Source organism: Moschus berezovskii, chromosome 8 (genome assembly GCF_049115385.1).
Source record: "Moschus berezovskii isolate FMDL1 chromosome 8, NW_MosBer_1.0, whole genome shotgun sequence".
Taxonomy (NCBI): domain Eukaryota; kingdom Metazoa; phylum Chordata; class Mammalia; order Artiodactyla; family Moschidae; genus Moschus; species Moschus berezovskii.
In genome coordinates, this window is record NC_142467.1 from 28,785,855 (window position 1) to 28,805,139 (window position 19,285).

Genomic DNA, 19,285 nt, shown 5'->3' on the forward strand with positions numbered 1-19,285 from the left:
ACCCTGGGGCTGGAATCTCAGGACTCACGATTCCATGCTCTCCCTGCTATTCCACGCTGTCTCTGAGGGTAAAGACTGCCTTTGTCCTTTCACCACTGCAGCTCTGCTATGCAGTTCTAAGTCTCACTCACACATTGCAAATGTTTTATGTTTACTGAATAAATGATAAATGAGAGAATACTTTCCTTAACTTTATTTCCACTGAAACAGGGAAAGGCTTTGTGGACCCACAGAAGAAAGCTGGCTTTAAAATCTGTTAATCACTCCACCTGAGTACAGGTGGGACCTGTGACTTTCTTCTAATCAATAGAATACAACAATGGTGATGGTTGTCACTCTGACTATATTATATTATATAAGACAGTCTTAGAAAAGTGGAGTGACAGAGTAGCCAGTAGCTATGTGTTGTGAGCTGCCTGTAGTGATCATAACTTGGAAGGAGCAGCAAACCACGAAAAAAAGTCAATCACAGGCATTACAAATTCTCACTTTTCAGCTTCTAACTACACCTTTCTTGTTTCACCCTAGTACAGGGTTTTTCTTTCTTTCTTTTTTGCCCATAATAATTTGCTTTAATTTTAAAATTGAAAAATAAATTCTGATAATCAGTAATGATCTAAATTTTATTTCTCAAAATATTTCAGCCAACAATCTAAGGATGGAGTAAATGGTTTGGATATTACCACTGTCAAAAACTTGCATACTCTGCTGGAAACATTCATGCAAAAGGCAAAAATCAGCAGCCTAGCAACATTGTGCAGAGACCCAAAACAAATGTTACAGAATATTTTCACCAGATTTGATGCTAGAATTTGAGAGTGTCATAAGTTTTCAGGCAACACCTAATTTAGAGAGAAAATTTAACACCTTAAATACAGGAATTAAAAAATGATCTTGTCCCCTTCCCATGGGGAGGGGATATATGTATATTTAGAGTATATATACATATATATATGTGTGTATATTCATGTGGTTATACAGTACAAACCAAAACAACAGTGTAAATAAAAAGAGATGGGAGAAAAAAATGATCTTGTCAACTTAGAATAACAGGCAATTACAAGGAATAAAAAAATTAGTTCAAAACATCAAAAGATGCATCATACTCCTTTACGTATGCTTATAAGAATGCTACCTGCTTGCTGTGAAGGAAACAGTGTTTTTTTTTTAAGTGAACGAGACTACATTCTCCAACGTGTTAATAAAATTGTTTTAAAGTGCATGTATCAATGATCAAATGGATGCTTGTGCAAGCTGCTTTAACAAGAATGTCAATCCTTCCAGTTTCTGCTGACCATTTACACTATAGAAGATCTGATAATATAGCTGTGTCTCTCACATACAGATATGACAATAATGATTTAATGAAGTATGACGTGGATTCTTTTCCCTAGGCCTTCATCATCAGTTTTCCTAGTCATAGCTCACACCTTCATGATCAAAGACATACACAAATTGGTTTGGTGATCTTTTACTCAAAAATAAAAATTTGACCTGATTAGCAATACCTTCAAAGCCATGACATATACAACTGACATGAATAATATATTCTAATATGACTGTGGCTCTAATTATTCCACAACCAAAATGGAGCCTTCAGAAATCCCACCAAAATCATTGAAATGAGATAATCAAAGACATTTTTAAATCACATCATAAAAATAGACCTTAAATATGGCAGAAACATGAATAATTTTGTGATTTTGGATCCATCTGCCTATTTATGAAAACTGAAAACCCAAAACTTTAATTTAAAATTAAAATGTGGACATAAACAAATACTTGGTTAAACTCATGAAACACATTATTATGTGCCTTCATGTTCAGTTGAAGTTATCTTCAATCAAGAACTTTAAGCCCTGTTTAGAGGGCCTATTTTTTCTGTCTGGCCTCAGTCAGAGGAGACATAAACGTACTCAATCAACAACTCCCTGGTTTCAGACCCAAGATATTCAATAGCACCAATTTCAACACGCTTAGAAATCTCATTAATCACACTGAGTTGAGAAGCTGAGTAAAATCCCTTGCATACTTGAAAAATTGAAGTAGAAGCCAAAATAATTTCAGCAGCAACCTACAAAGTGAGCATGGTAAATTAAGGTCATTTATTTAACAAGTGTTTATTGAGTGCCTACTATGTGCCTCTATCATCCGGAGTGATATTACACATTTGAGCTAAAGGAATATTCTGTCAGCCACCTAAAATGTCAATGATAAAAAAGGAAGAGACTTTGGATGAAAAATAGAATAATTAAAAAGTACAATCTTTAGCAACTGCCAGTAGCATTTAATATTTTCATATAAAATCTCTCAATTGAATAATAACCTACATGTCAAGTAATCTATATATTACTCAAAATCTGAAGCTTTCTAAATTAAATTTCTCAGGGCTATTAGTTTTCATGAATCAAATAACATCATGAGATATTTCACTAGCACTACCTAACTCTAGTGCAAGCATGCTGAAGTCATCTTTATCCTGTGGTGCATGCTTTCACTAAAATTTCATAACTCCAAAAAGAACATTAGAGAGAGTTTAAATTATTTAGAGTAAATTTAGGAAAAATGTTCTGAATGTGGTCAGCAGAAATAAAATGGAAATGGTGGATTTTTCACAATGAAATTTGTCATTATTCAACATATTGTCTTCAACGGGGCTTTGAAGGCTATAAAAATTCATGTCATTCTCCACAGTAAGGCAGAGATGATGCTCCATCAAAGGAGAAAATTCATTTTTGCTTCAGTGAGAAAATTATATTGTGATATGAAATGAGTGTTAATTGTTCATGTACATTCTTATCAGCTACTGTGCTGACTAATTCTGTAATTTTTATTTTTTCCTACATCCACTTTTTGCATTCTGAGTCTTTATTAGTGTCAAGAAATCTGAATGAAAATTGAAAAACATATAGATTTTGGCAACTTCTCTTCAATGTTACTTAAATTTTGGTGCTGCTTTGTGCAGTAAAATTGGGAGTGGGGAGCTAAAGAGTTTGAATCTTAACCCTGTAATTTTATATGCATTCTAGAATAAATAAACCATCTAACTCTCTGAGCACTCAGTTTGCATGTCTGCGCATCAGGGTAATAGCAGCTCCTATATGACACTGTTATTGTAAAGGTCAAGATGCAGAACTCAGCTGGCATTACTGAAAGGCACTACATGCTAAGCCCCACTTTATATATTAGCTCACAAACCTCAAAACTCTATAAAATAGGTATTATTATCTCAAATTTTTCTAGATGGTGAAAAAAAGGAAACAAAAAGTTCAATAACTCCCCCAAGATCACAAAGTAAGAAGCAGAGCGAGGGATCAGAACCAAGCAGCTCTAAACCCTCCACTTTGTCCTGTCCAGGAGCTCTTTGTAAACTATAAAGTGGTACACACATTAGCTGTGGTATTGTTTTTGTTGTCATTAGTAGTCTCCACCAGCATTGCTTAACCTAAGACTATCTAGAATTTTGCCTTTCCTAGATTTTTTAATAGGCCAGGTTTGGCCTTTCCCTCATCACTCCAGCCAGGGCTTCATCTGATCATCCAGCTCAAGATAATCTCTGCCCTCTGAGCCCTGGTGGCAACTTTATCCCCATCTTTATTGGAAATAATGGATACATAGCATTGTGTAAGTTTAAGATATGCAATGTGATGACTTGATATATGTACATTTTGGAAAATGGTTACCACAATAAAGTTAGTTAACACATCCATCCTCTCACATATTTATAATTTGTGTGTGTGTGGTTGCTGCTGCTGCTGCTGCTGCGTCACTTCAGTCGTGTCCGACTCTGTGTGACCCCATAGACAGAAGCCCACCAGGGTCCCCCGTCCCTGGGATTCTCCAGGCAAGAACACTGGAGTGGGTTGTCATTTCCTTCTCCAAAGTGTGAAAGTGAAAAGTGAAAGTGAAGTTGCTCAGTCGTGTCCGACCCTTAGCGACCCCATGGACTGCAGCCTACCAGGCTCCTCCATCCATGGGATTTTCTAGGCAAGAGTACTGGAGTGGCTTGCCATTGCCTTCTCCGGAGTGTGTGGTTAGAACATATCAAATCTACGCTCTTAGTAATTCTCAAGTATAAAATACAGTATCGTTAACTATAGTCATCATGCTCCTCATTAGATACCCAGAACTTATTCATCTTATATCTGAAATCTGTATGTAACCTTTAACCAACATGTTCTCATTTCTAACACCTCCCACCCAGCTTATTTCAACCACTAACCTATTCTATGCCTGGTGACAATTTTCTTTTTACCTCTCTTATGACCCTTAACATATTCTACTTGCTACAGTAAATTTCAAATTTGTCTTGTTTCCCTCAGTAGACTGTAAGCTCCTTGAGGGCATAAATCATCCCTGATTCCTTTATTCATCTCTGCATTCCAGAAACATTTTCTTGTCTTATGCACAAATATTTTTGAATGCCTGGATAGATGGATGTTCAACATTATCTCTAAAGCAATTTACCATAACTATTACTAAGAATAGACTGATGATTAAAAAATCATCAATAAAATATTTTTCATATAAATCTATAGTATTAAGTAGATGAAGATATAGTGGATATTTGATTTTTCACCATCCAAACATAGTTCCTATTTGGGAGATAAATTCCAAAATAAGCAGTAGGCAGAATCCCAGAGAGAGGTAGATATTCCCTCATCTTGTCACTTTCACCTTCAGGTGACTCTATGATTGACCCTTCCAGTAAATATTTTTCTGCTTATCATGGTCAGGGTCAGTTAATTACAACTAAGTATACTTAACTAATATAGTCCAGATAAGTGGTTTATATAAGTATTGCTTAATATTTATCATTTTTTATCCCCAGTGTTCTAAATGTCATGTCTAGTCATTTCACATGGAAAATGAATATGACATCTTTCAATTACATGAGAGAGTTTAAGTATGTTACAATCCATTTTTATGAGGAATATGCCCAACAGCACAATAGAAGAGTAATTTGGGGTCACCTTAAACTGTTCGCATTCTGTGTTAAGTACTTACATTAATGCAGATGATGTTATAACCTCTCATTTAAATTAAGCTAAACACTTAACCTAGAAGAAGTACACACAAGACTTTCTTGAGGAATCACTGTTTTCGGAAAATGTCCCACAGGAAGCAACGCTGGGTCTGCAAGATGCCCGAGACACCAGCTGTGAGATGTGACCATTCATCAGAACTCTGAGCACCATACCACCAGATGCACATCCACAACATCAGGCCTGCTGGTTCTGAAGCAGAAAACACTCCACTTTCAACCCTACCCAAAGTGTTCTCAGGTTTTGATTTTAACCTCTTGCTTTGGCACACCAGTACTCAGCATTCTGGATTCCTGGCTCTCTCAAATCTCAGAACCCCCCAGAACATGGACCCATTAACACCAGTAGCAGCACCTTGACTACCCATCCAGCTTGATCTCCTTCCCATGGAGAACACAGTCTCCACCTTTTCAGCAGAGCACCTAATACATGCACTTGAAGAACTCTGCTTTGACAACTTTAAAGGAGGAGAAAACCAGAACACTGGTTTCCCGTTAGGCAGCCATTTTCCTCAGCATATTTTGTAGATAGGCTAATGAGTTTTTATGCTGTGCGCACAGAAGGCACTCATGTACGCCTTAATGGATGTTTCAAACAGGGCTTGTCTCGTCAAGTGTAAGTAGACAAAACACATTATGGGGCACAACACATTTATTTGTTCAGTAAAGTTGAAGTATAGACTTTTACAGGTAAGAAAATAAATGTATCTGCCTTTTCATGTCTTCTTCCTGGCCTCTGAATCCACATAAAATCTGTTACTTTGTGTACATGATGCTTTGCACTAACATAGGTTAGAATAAATCTTTTAGCAAATTAGGTGTCCCTCTAGTTTTGTTTCACCTTTCTTTAATATGTTTTAAAATCAGACCTGATTTTTCAGTGGAATTCTATCCCATCATGTGTTTTACCCCACCATCCTACTTGTACCTTAAATCCCCATAATGTTTCAAACATTTACCTCGTTCAACAAACAATCCTCATTAAATTCCTTCTGTCATTTAAACTTTTCAGTTTGAATATATTTATATTAGTTAAATAATTTATTTTTATTTGTATTTAAGAAAAATAACTTTCATTGCTTCCTCTTCAAATTTCATTTCAACCCCTAGAATCTCTTTTTAATGCACTAAAAGTCATGTTCCATTGCATAATTATGACTCTGGCTAGACTTACTGTTTATGTAAATATAAGTGACATATATGAACTTTCTTAAAAATTCTCTACAATCAAATAAGACTCTAAATCTGCCAAGTCATTTTCTTTTTTCTGCTCAGGATAGTGATTAACTGGAATCATTTTTGCCTTAATTTCTCTAATCTACCTATCTTTTCTGTTTAACAAGCAGCCTTAATTCTCACTCTACTGGAATGGTAATTTTTTTTCCTGAAAATATGTTCTTTCCAGTTCATTTTCTCTAAGAGATGATTTAAATTTTTCTTCAAAAAAATTTGCAACAACACTAAAAAAGTCAAACCTCCTTTTCCCAAAATTTCATTGTCCATAATTTCTTCTCATCTTTCATTAATTCTCTTTCTGTTTTACTCAGTCATAATTTCTGTTCTAGAAAATCCCTCCCTTGATCCCATTCACTTTTGCTCAATCTCTTTCACTTCTCATTTCACTTCTCACTCATTTCTTTCTCATATCCTCCAAACCCATTTCATGATCTCTTCCATAATGTGACTTTAACATATCTTTCCAACCATCTTGCACACTTTGAAGTAGAGATTTTCCTCAAACCAGCCTCTCACTATTCCCCAAACAGGCCATGCTTTCCCAGCCCTACAGCTTGGCACTCACCCACCTCCCTTTCCCTAGTACTTTTCCCAGCCTCTTCAGAAAAGCCAGTCTGTACTGTCTCCTTGAAAATTGTTGGATCAGGGCTATGGATATTTTATTTTTATTCTCCAGCTTCCTCCAACCCTCATCTTTCCTGTTTTCCTGTCATTTTCTTTCACACAGTCCAAAGACTCCCTCTTGTTCCACACGAGGGACAAACCTCTTCTTCCTCCTCCCTGCTGATGTAAACACTGCTCTAATTCCAATCTTTTCATTATTCTTCTGAGCTGGCCTTTATCTTGGTTTGGTTATGCTGCTTTTAAGAGTGAATTATTCTTTGACTATTTGAACATAGTTTAGGCATATAACAAGTGGATACATTTTCTATATGAAATACCTGGGTTACATTTTTAATTCTCTACTCTCACTCCCTAGACCAATAATAAAATGAATCCTGAGAAAGAACAGACATTCAGTTGCTGAATGGAAGAAATGTTTCCATCCCTATTCAAAAGCTGCCCTTCTAACTAATTAAAGAAATATGTCAGAATGGTTCCCAAGAAGAACTCATACATCAGAACCAAAGAAATAAATATTCTGAAAATGAGAAGAACCACTTGGTCTACTTCTCAATAGAGACTGAGAACAAAGGAAAAGAAGAGAGACAGGGAAGAAATTAATCAGAATTCAAGCTGAAATAAATATAGAAATCTGTAGTTGTAATGAAAGGGAAAACTAGGTAAGCTTAGGAGTCTGGTGAAGCCCAAAGGTATTATGTATATGCCCAAGATTTACAGCACATTTCTAACACTTGCCATCAACTTCTGACCAAAGCCAAGCCCCCACAAAGGGAAAACTGGGACATAAAAAGGTGTTGGAATGATGAACAGTACTTAGAAGCTTTGGCACAATACAAATAATTCTTTAACACAGTGTGCTTTAAAAACAGTTGGAGGAGGAAAAACAGCCACTTGAAGACATCAGTGCTTTGTGAGAATGGACTTCATAGTCAATAAAGCACCGTTTTAGGGTAGGCTATTTATTAGTATCAATGCCTGAGAGAAGTACAATGACTTCTCACCCATTCTGGGGAGCAAGTGGTATTAAGAGTGCCCTACCACCTCTCCAAACCTAAAATGGCAAGAGTGGCTAGGGAAAAAAGAGCACTAGGAAGGACATTTTCTCTCTTAAATTCATTAAACCCTCAGCAACTGAGCTCCTATAAGCCCAAGCAGTAGAAAGGAGAGGTGCCCAGAAACAGAGTTCTGCACCACCTTGGCTGTATGCCTTCAGGGATCCAATGCAAATGTGTGTTTACAGAAGACGAACAGCTCCCCAGCTAGCTCGAGTGCTCACCTTTGAGTCCTCAGGACTTTCCCCTTTCCTTAGCCAACCATTCCTGCAGTCTCTAGGAAGCATCAAACTAAAGAGTAAAGATATAGAGATGGCTTGGGTACTGAGTTTCCTGGAGACAAAGAGCATTACTCCCTTCCATATAGCTCATCAGAAAAGTTCAAATAAGACACCATTAAGGTTTCAAGGTTTCCATCTTTGGACTGTATGCAGAAATGGTTAGAAATTCCTCATCACTGATTCATTCAATAAATAGTTGCTGATATTGTGCCACAGTTAATACTATGGGTATTAAAATCAGTAAGACAAAGAATATATATGTCATCCAAGTATTGCACACTCACACACATCTATGAATAAAGCTTATCACTCTGTAGGCTGAAGTACTCACTATTAATTTCCTTTCTCTTTTCACCTTAACCTCCTACCTTCGAGATTATCATTTTATAGGGAACAAGTAAACAAATAATTTTCTGATATCATGCAGCATGTGATATATGATATAATGTGATATGATATGACACGGGGGTGATGACAACAAATGGCATGTTAGCTGAGTCTTAGGCTGTAGTTGGCCTGGCAGACACTGGACATATCAAGGAATAAGAGGTGATCACAGTCCAATGTATTTGTACTTTAAGAAACAGAATAAAGATTTCCTCTTACATCTAAGCTAGTTGATAAAAGAAAAGGTAAAATCAATTTAAATAGGAATTACTTACCACTTGCTTTACCTAAAAAAAAAAAAAAAAAGGTACTGGAATAAAATTTAGAGCAAAGCAGAAGAACTAATTTTTACTAAGACTCAAATGCAAAAAAAAAAAAAATTCTAAATATCTGTCAAAAACAAGGCTGAGTGAACTATTTTTGAAGCAACAATAACAAAAAAAGACCCCTGAGCAAGAAATTTTATAGCCATCCTGTTTCTAGGTCGGAATTCTCTTAGAATGAGACAAAGAAAAATCTGGACCTGGAATAAGAAGATGATGTTAGGAATTCATTCACCACACTGACAGAGATTTGTTTAACAGACCAAAGGCCAGAGTAACCACATAACATATGAACAGGGAACGGACTGAGGGGAAAAAAGGGAAAAGTATGACTCCAGAGTAAAGGACGATACACTTTCAGAATACCTGTGAGGTTAAGTTAGTAGAGAAAGGAAAAGAAATTATCAGATTCTGATAAAGGAAAAAACCATTTTTCATGTTTCTCCACAAGAAAACACTCAGTATGCTTTGCAAATATTAAATCTGATATTTTAATGCACCTGAAAAACCACTAAGTGAATTCCGGAATTTAAAAATTCCTAACGCTAATTCTATACAACACAGAATGGGGAGGGTGGAGAATAAGAAAGGCTTCTACACAAAATAAATGACTTGTTCTGGTTTCCTTTATAAAAGCATAAACAAAGAGCATCTTAAAATATATGAATAGAATCCAAAAAGGCTAGTTTTTTTGTGTTTTTTTTTAAGAAACAGAAAACCACCATGAAGAAAAGATCTTAGAAAGTATACAAATTTCATTAAAATATAATTGAACTTGCAGGAACAATTACTGTGCTGTACTGTAAGGGGAGCTGTTGGCACACAAGAGCAGAGCACACGTATGAGCTCATCCACCAGCCTCGGCAAGACCCACTTCCAGATAGAAGCAGTCATGTTTCAACACCTCCGATTCCCTAACGCTGACAAGCTAAACAACTTGTTTTGTCTCTGGGAGCTCTTCTCTGGTGATTAACTGCTTATGGTGAATACTAATTACATGAAAGTACAGTATTGAAGAAATAGTGTCCTGTTTCCTTTACCTGCAGCCTCGACATGGCTTTGAATCCAGAAGCTACTGGGTAGAGTCCTTGCAAACCAAAACCGAGAAGGATATTTTTCTCCCCTCCGGTAAACAAATGTAACCCCTTCTATTTTTCAGTATAACACAGCTCACTGACAAGAAGCTTCCTTTAACCTCTGGGCTCCAAACCAAATAGAATCACAATAAAGTGAGTGTTTTAAAGGCCTATAATAATTATATGGATTAACCTGCAGCAAGAGTTTGTGAATTAGTAAACTATCAGTGTCCTCAAATCCCCATGTCCCATGTTGAAAATTTACCCCAAATTGTCAGTTCTTAGGAACTGCACCTCAGATTAAAATCTTCTCACCAGGGAGTCTATGAGAATTTGTTCTTGTGTTTTAAATCCTAAGTGCTTGTTAAACCGCCAACACTGCAAAATTAGAGACCATTAAACAATATAAGGCAGCAAGTGATTAAATCTACCAAATACACATTCAAAGCAGCTTAAGCTACTTTTTAATTAAAAATAAAATATCACTGGCTAAATTCAGATGTCTTAGCTATCCAGAAAAGGTTAGAAGGCTGTTCAAAATGCAAAATGCTGCTGATAAGTCCAGAGAGAAAAGGAGAAATGGAGTAGGGGTGGGCTGGGGAGGTGGTTTCTCTTTGCTTCTGAGCCCCAGGGTGGAGAGGCCTCAAAATGCTGACCCGGTTTAGTCAGAGGACGTGAAGCGGGGAGCCCTGGCTGTGCTGCAGGGTGAGGACTTCATGTGGCCGCTGATTAAATAAGTTTTATTAGCCAAGACCTCAGAGGAGACAGGGTGTTCCACCTTCTTGGCAAGGGGGATGAGTTGAGTAACACTGCAGGAAGCTGAGGCACGGGAGATGTATAGATGGCCGAAGGAAATGTTAGGGCTATTTTTAAACATAGCTTAAATGGATTGATAAACAGTTCCTGAAATAATAATTAGTGTTGGGGAAGAAGGCATGGGGACTTTTGAGTTAATGGGATCACTTGAGATTGAAAGAAATTTTCACTGTAAAGTTAGAAGTAAATAAACATTGTAGCTTTAAGTCGTTCCTACTTGTTTAAAGTAAAGAAAAGAAAAAGGGCCAGGGGGCTTAGTCAACGCTGGGCAGGAGGCCAAGAATCTGCAGATCAGACTTAAGGCTGGGATGATATCATTCACTCTGAAGTCTTGATACTCTTTCTAAAGCATGAGAAAATTTACTGGTAAAACCTTACCTCACCCACAGTTTTCTTATTTTTAACTCTTTTTTTTTTCTCTCAAGAATAATTTTCCAAATCTGCTTTCTGCCTTATATGTAAATGTTATGAATTTACATTTAGCTTCCAACATGGTCTTACCTAAAAAGCTTGCCCTAAAGTAAAGCACAGGCACTTGGTAGCTGCAGGAATATAAGACATGATACTCATATTTAATCACTTCGGCTGCCGTGGTGGTCTCGGTTACCTCAAAATCATCCAGGGGGGGATCTAAAGCCTCCTGAAAAAAAGCAAATACAAAAACAGAATGTGGCTGTCAATAAAAAGAAGCACATTAACACAGAGAGAGAAAGATGAGTTTTTCTTCGTGCAAAATAACAGTTAAATAAATATAGGACTATGAGGTAAGGAAAAGGGAGTTTCCCACATTAATGTTTAACATTTGAGTCCTGGGTAAATAGTAAAACCAGAAAAAATTAGCATTAAGTAATTCCAGATTGTTTTTGAGAGACAAAGCAGCTCCGAGTAAAGAAACAGGAAGGGGGGGAAAAAGTGAAAAGATCTATTGCAACAGCAACTCTGAAAAATCTTTACAATTTTAGCAACAAGATGATGGCTATACAAGCTACCTTCTTCCCTACCTGTGAAAGCTAAAAACATCCTAACAATTGAGCAAGAGACTGTGAAATGTCCCTAAAGATTCTATTGTACTTGCCAAAAGATGATTCATTGTGTGCTGAATAATTCCCAGTTCCATTTTGAATAAAAAAGTTATTTTGCAAGAGGTTGAGTTTGTTAGGTACATTTCAAAACCTGAGATGAATCTGTTTTCTTTATTATTGTGCCATCTTTGGTACATTTCTACAATAAATCTTGATTTATAATAGAGTAGATGGCAAATATCAATGTCAACATAAACAGGGTTTTGTAAGCAAAGATGGTTCTAGCTAGTTCACTTCTCACCTAATCATTCTCTACAAGTTGATTTTTTTTTTTAATGTGTAGAGTTTGTTGAGAATGTATCAATGTTTGGAAGCAGTTAATTGGACATGTTGAGTCAAAATCTGATTCCATCCACATTCAGTTATTTAATGGGCTGAAGAATTTTCTTTGACATTAATTTTTAGTAGAACGGAAGAAGCAGGTTGGTTTGACTCATTTCTACCTTTCATTAAAATGGTAACAACAATGAACAATTGAAAAGAGCAACAGGAAAGATTTCAAACTTTATCAACATGAAATAAGGTTTCCTGTGGAGATAAGTAAAGCCACAGACTACTCTCCAGATCTCTTATCTGCTTTGCTAATTCCCTGCTCACAGTCAATTCACTGGGGGAGATATTACACTAGATAAATCACAACTGAAGATATTTACAAAACAGTTTTTCACTGAACTCTAGTAAACACTATCAATCAAGCACAACGAGTTAAATAACTGAAAAGAAACCACTGAAATAAATATTCCAGATACAGAAAGTTAATACAGTAGCAAGAAAGAGGTTTTTCTGTTTATTTAAATTTCATTAGGCAAAGATAAATATATCTTCTTTTAAAGCAATTCTTTCAGCCAAAATTCATTCTTTTTGCTCAAAGATTGAGTTGTTTAGCATTTATAATTTCTTTTCTTTCTTTTTGTATTCCTTCTGAACATTATAAAATCACTGTAGTTAAAAATAACTGCAAACATTGCACAAGTACATTAACAACAAATTGAAATCCCCCTCATTCCAGCACTTTAGTATCTCAGATCCGTAACTGTTTTCAGGTCATTGTGTATTTTTCCAGACTCTTTTTATTTTTTGATGTGCAAACACGTATATACACATACTACATGCACCTATACCCCACCTTTGCATCCCCAATTAAATCGTGGTATATATACATACATGTTCCTTGATTTGATTTATTCGCTCATGAACACACCTCCACGAGCTGCCATGTAAGTGCTGTAGATTTTGCTGCTTCTTTTATATTGCATTATATGACCATAGTTTTGTTTTTTTAAACATTTCCATACTGCTAGATATTTTAGATCAATTATAATTTTCTGCTACTACAACTAATGCTGCAGTGAATATCTTAGCACATATATTTTTATACACCTCTATATTTCTATGGTGCAGATTCCTAAAGGTAACAGTGATGTATGCGAGGTACATGCATCTTAAATTTCAATAGATACTGTCAATTTGTCCTCAGAAAAAGGATGTATCAATCTATATTCCCAGCAAAAATGTAAAAGAGTGTCCTTTCCCAATTCCTATAAATCCTGCAGATTATTTGTTTTTGGTTTTTGCTTATTTGATGAATTTTTAAATATCAGTTTTTTAGTTTCTAGTTTCTTGATTACTAATGAAAGTGAACATCTACTCATGTATTTATGAGTAATTTATATTCCTCTGTGATGTACCTGTTCTTATTCCTTTCCTGTTTTTTAGATATTTGATTTCCATCGTTCTTACTGAATTATATAAACTCTTTGTATATTAGAAATAACTTATTACCGGAAATATATACATCTCTGCACTACAGAAATACACAAGTGTGCAAATATACGTCTGATACGCATGTGTATAAAACGTTTTCACTCAGTTTTCTTTTAGTTTTGTTTCTTGTATGTTTTATAATTTATTTTCATGTAGTCAAAGCTGCACATTTTCTATTTGCAGCTTCCAAGTAATCTGTCTTCATTAGACGGACTTGTGCTATGTCCCATCTCATCCTTAAAAATTATACAAATGTTAAACTTGTTTATTCTACATACTCATTATGTCTCTCTCTCTCATATACACATGGTTTTTTTTTTAATTGACGTATTTAGATCAGTAATCCATCCAAATTTTGTTTTTTGTGTATGGTGTGAAGAATTTTCCCCAGATGATTTCCAATAATCCATCTTCCTCCCATTGATTTTAATACACTTTTACCATAAATTATATTTGTGTGTATGTGTGTCTTTATTCTCTATTCTTATCTATTGAGCTATTTCTCTTCTTAGACCATCACTGTCCAGTTTGTAAGTAAATACTGAGTTGGGTCATTAATGACTTCTGCACAAAACTGAAGAAATAGATTGACCAAGATTCAGTCTTGCTAGGGAGGATAAAATTCATGGAAAGACTGTCCTTTCAGTTCAGTTCAGTTCAGTCCAGTCACATCCGACTCTGCAACCCCATGGACTGTAGCATGCTAGCCTCCATTTCCATCACCAATTCCCGGAGTTTACTCAAACTCAAGTCCATCGAGTCGGTGATGCCATCCAGCCATCTCATCCTCTGTCATCCCCTTCTCCTCCCGCCCTCAATCTTTCCTAGCATCAGGGTCTTTTCAAATAAGTCAGTTCTTCACATCAGGTAGTCAAAGTATTGGAGTTTCAACTTCAGCATCAGTCCTTCCAATGAACACCCAGGACTGATCTCCTTTAGGATGGACTGGTTGGATCTCCTTGCAGTACAAGGGACTCGCAAGAGTCTTCTCCAACACCACAGTTCATAAGCATCAATTTTTCGGTGCTCAGCTTTCTTTATAGTCCAACTCTCACATCCATACATGACTACTGGAAAAACCATACCTTTGACTAGACGGACATTTGTTGGCAAAGTACTGTCTCTGCTTTTTAATATGCTGCCTAGGTTGGTCATAACTTTTCTTCCAAGGAGCAAGCGTCTTTTAATTTCATGGCTGCAGTCACTATCTGCAGTGATTTTGGAGCCCAAAAATATAGTTTGTCACTGTTTCCATTGCTTCCCCATCTATTTCTCATGAAGTGATGGGACCAGATGCCATAATCTTAGTTTTCTGAATTTTGAGCTTTAAGCTGACTTTTTCACTCTCCTCTTTTAGTTTCATTGAGAGGCTCTTTAGTTCTTCAGTTTCTGCCATAAAGTTGGTGTCATCTGCAAATGTGAGGTTATCGAAAATTCTCCTGGCAATCTTGATTCCAGCTTGTGCTGCATCCAACCCAGTGTTTCTCATGATGTACTCAGCATATAAGTTAAATAAGCAGGGTGACAATATACAGCCTGGACATACTCCTTTTCCTATTTTGAACCAGTCTGTTGTTCCGTGTCCAGTTCTAACTATTGCTTCCTGACCTGCATACAGATTTCTCAAGAGGCAGGTCAGGTGATCTGATATTCCCATCTCTTTAAGACTTTCCACAGTTTGTTGTGATCAACACAGTCAAAGGCTTTGGTATAGTCAATAAAGCAGAAGTAGACATTTTTCTGGAACTTTTTCAATGATTCAATGTTGGCAATTTGATCTCCGGTTCCTCTGCTTTTTCTAAATCCAGCTTGAACATCTGGAACTTCATGGTTCATGAACTGTCGAAGCCTGGCTTGGAGAATTTTGAGCATTAGTTTGCTAGCTGTGAGAGATGAGTGCAATTGTGTGGTAGTTTGAACGTTCTTTGGCATCACCTTTCTTTGGGATTGGAATGAAAACTGACCTTTTCCAGTCCTGTGGCCACTGCTGAGTTTTCCAAATTTGCTGGCATATTGAGCGCAGCACTTTCACAGAATCATCTTTTAGGACTTGAAATAGATCAACTGGAATTCCATCACCTCTACTAGCTTTTGTTCATAGTGATGCTTCCTAAGGCCCACCTGACTTCACATTCCAAGATGTCTGGCTCTAGGTGAGTGATCACACCATCGTGGTTATCTGGGTCATGAAGATCTTTTTTGTACAGTTCTTCTGTGTATTCTTGCCACCTTTTCTTAATATCTTCTGCTTCTGTTAGGTCCATACCATTTGTGTCCTTTATCAAGCCCATCTTTGCATAAAATGCTCCCTTGGTATCTCTGATTTTCTTGAAGAGATCTCCAGTCTTTCCCATTCTATTGTTTTCCTCTATTTCTTTGCATTGATCGCTGAGGAAGGCTTTCTTATCTCTCTTTGCTATTCTTTGGAACTCTGCATTCAAATGGGTATATCTTTCCTTTTCTCCTTTACCTTTCGCTTCTTTTCTTTGCACAGCTATTTGTAAGGCCTCCTCAGACAGTCATTTTGCCTTTTTACATTTCTTTTTCTTGGGAATGGTCTTGATCCCTGCCTCCTGTACAATGTCATGAACTTCCATCCATAGTTCTTCAGGCACTCTGTCTATCAAATCTAATGCCTTGAATCTATTTCTCACTTGCACTATATAATCGTAAGGGATTTGATTTAGGTCATACCTGAATGATCTAGTGGTTTTCCCTACTTTCTTCATTTAAGTCTGAATTTGGTAATAAGGAGTTCATGATCTGAGCCACAGTTTTCTTCCGGTCTTGTTTACCGGACTGTCCTTTACCCAAACTCAAATTAAGCACTCAGGTATGTGTTGGGGTTGACACAAGGTGCTTGTAGTTGGAGATCAATTAGACATAGATTCAGATTCTCTGGAATAGTTTGGAGGCTGAAGAAATAAGAGAGCGGGTAGAAAAAGCTTCTTAAAAGCCTATCAGAAGTTTCACTCCAGCCACTATTCCCACTGGCAGCTGAGTGCCTGTGGGGTTTGAAGGCTGGAGTGACTGTCTTCTAACTGGGAGTGCTGCTGTCACCCAGCACCTTGCTCTGGGCAGCCATCTAAAGGCAAAGACGTTTTTGCATCCTTAACTCATATGAAATGAACTGAATTCTTGGCCTGTTTCTGCTCAGATCTTTGCATCATTCGTGGTCACCTTTATGATGCCCATGCAAATATCATCTCATGCAATTTGGAAATCTCAGATTTCTACATATTTTCTGTTTCCCTCTCCCAAAGTGCCAGACGGTTTTAAAACTTTAAGACCAAGGTTCTTGTCTTATTCATCTTTGTATTCCTAGAGACTAACACAGAGCTGAGAACCCTAGTAAGCAATTCTTCATCTGTAGCAGCTCTGGTCCCTCCTATATAAGTATATTATAACAAACATCATAGGTGATTCACCAGCAAGCTTACCTTGACACTAAAGTCGGAAAAGAAGTAAATGGAGGACTAAAAATGCAGAAGATCACCAAAGATGATACACAAATGGCAAATAGGCATATAAAAAGATGCTCAATATCATTACCCATCAGGGAAATACAAATTAAAACTACAGTGAGATGTCACTACACATCTATCAAAATAGATAAAATAACAAGCAGTGACATCTTCAAATGTTGGTGAAGACGCATAGAAACTAGATCATTCATACGTTGCTGCTTGGAGTATATAAAATGGTACAGCCTCTCTGGAAAACCATATGGCAGTTTCTTCTAAAACTAAACGTCTAATTACCATACAATCCACCAATTACACTCTTGGGCATTCATCCCAGAGAAATGAAAAACATGCACACGAATATTCATAGTAGTTCTATTCAGAATAGCCAAAAACTTGAGACAGTTCAGATGTCCCTCAGCAGGTCGTAGTTAAACAAACTGTGGTACATCATCCTACGCTGCTCGGCAATGAAAAGAACAAATTGTTGATAGACACGACCACCTGAGTGACTCTCTCAGGAATTATGAAGTGATAAAAGCCAATCCAAGAAGATTACAGACTGTATGATTCCGTTTATACAACATTTTTGAAATGACAGAATTTTAGAAATGAAGAACAAAGAACAGATTAGTCTTGAGGGTAGTGGGCAGAAGGAGGTGGCTATGTTTACAAAAGGGCAGCACGAAGAGACCCTGTGGTGATGGAATTGTTCTATATCAATTATGGTGATGGATAGGTGAACCTGCATGCATGATAAAGTTGTGTACAACCAAATACACACACCACACCTCCATACACACCCACCCACACACACAGATATCAGCATAAGTAAAACAGGGCAATCTGAGTTAGTCAACAGATTGTATTGATGCTGATACCCTGGTTGTGATATTATACTACAACTTTGCAAGATGTTGCCACTGGGGTAAACTGGGTTAAGGGTACATGGGAACTTTCTGATTATTTCTTACTACTGCCTATGAATCTGTATCTTACCATTTCAATGAAAAACTAAAAAGGAAAAAAAAAATAGCAAGACACTTTGAGATTCTTTGAAGACAAAATACAATATCTTAGACCTCAAAGCTAACAGTACAGAGGGCAGAAGGATTATGTTGATAAAGAGAGGCTGATGTCTGGAACTGGCCTTACAATTACACAGGAGGCGTGTCAGAGGATGTACATGTGGAAGGGGCATGGTTGGTCATGGAGTGATGATTACTGGGGTTGACTGATGGGTCCACAGGTGTTATTTATACCTTTTAGTCTACTTTTTTTGAATATTTTTAATTCTCAAAAAAAAAATGTTTTAACGTAACAATAGTTTCTGCTACTATGTTACAGTGTACAGAATCACAGAACACACAGAATCACAGTGTACAGAATCATAGTGAAAGGAACTTCAATCATTCCATCTGGCACAACACTTACCTTGCTGATCCGAACAAGAAGGCTCCAAAAGACTAGTGTTTACCCAACGTCCCTAGATAATTAGAGGCAGAGGCAGGCCAATGACCCATATCTACTGACCCTGAAATAACTGCTCTTTGTACTGGTGAAGGCCACGTTTTAACTGTTATATATTCAATTTAGACTGATGTTCTCGCTGTCATAGGATTCAGTTCAGTTCAGTCGCTCAGTCGTGTCCAACTCTTTGTGACCCCATAGACTGCAGCATGGCAGGCCTCCCTGTCCATCACCGACTCCCAGAGTTTACTCAAAGTCATGTCCATTGAGTTGGTGATGCCATTGGATTACTATTAACATCCTGAGTATGTTTGCTAATATTTTTTACTTTTGTTATGTTTTAAAGAGGATTTGGGTATATTTAATTTGATATTAAGAGTTAACAGAAAAAGGAGTCACATGTACATTTATTTTCCTCACAATGTTGCTATTTCATTAAATGAGAAGATACCTGTATTTAGAAAATCACATTCATTCAACGAGCTAAAAGATTAAGTGGTTCACATTAATTATAGAAACCTTGATTTTATTGAATTCAATTAACAATAAGTTGACAGTGATCTCTCATTTAGAAAATCTGATATGAATTAAGCTTTACAACTAAATCTCATTAAATAGTGATCATGCTGAAGACACTTCATAGATATTTTATTGAAAGCAAACCCA

At 36.8% G+C, this 19,285-nt stretch overlaps 1 protein-coding gene across 6 annotated transcripts in view; it reads right to left on the bottom strand.

Annotated features, from left to right (window-relative positions):
- The window catches only part of ATG10 (autophagy related 10), a 276,660-nt gene that overhangs the window by 75,492 nt on the left and 181,883 nt on the right, over window positions 1-19,285 (bottom strand). For all 6 annotated transcript variants that reach the window (XM_088838497.1, XM_055428713.2, XM_055428715.2 and 3 more), the window contains one exon: window positions 11,341-11,479. In XM_088838497.1, the coding sequence (XP_088694623.1) occupies window positions 11,341-11,479 (139 nt within the window). The remainder of the gene's footprint in view (window positions 1-11,340; window positions 11,480-19,285) is intronic.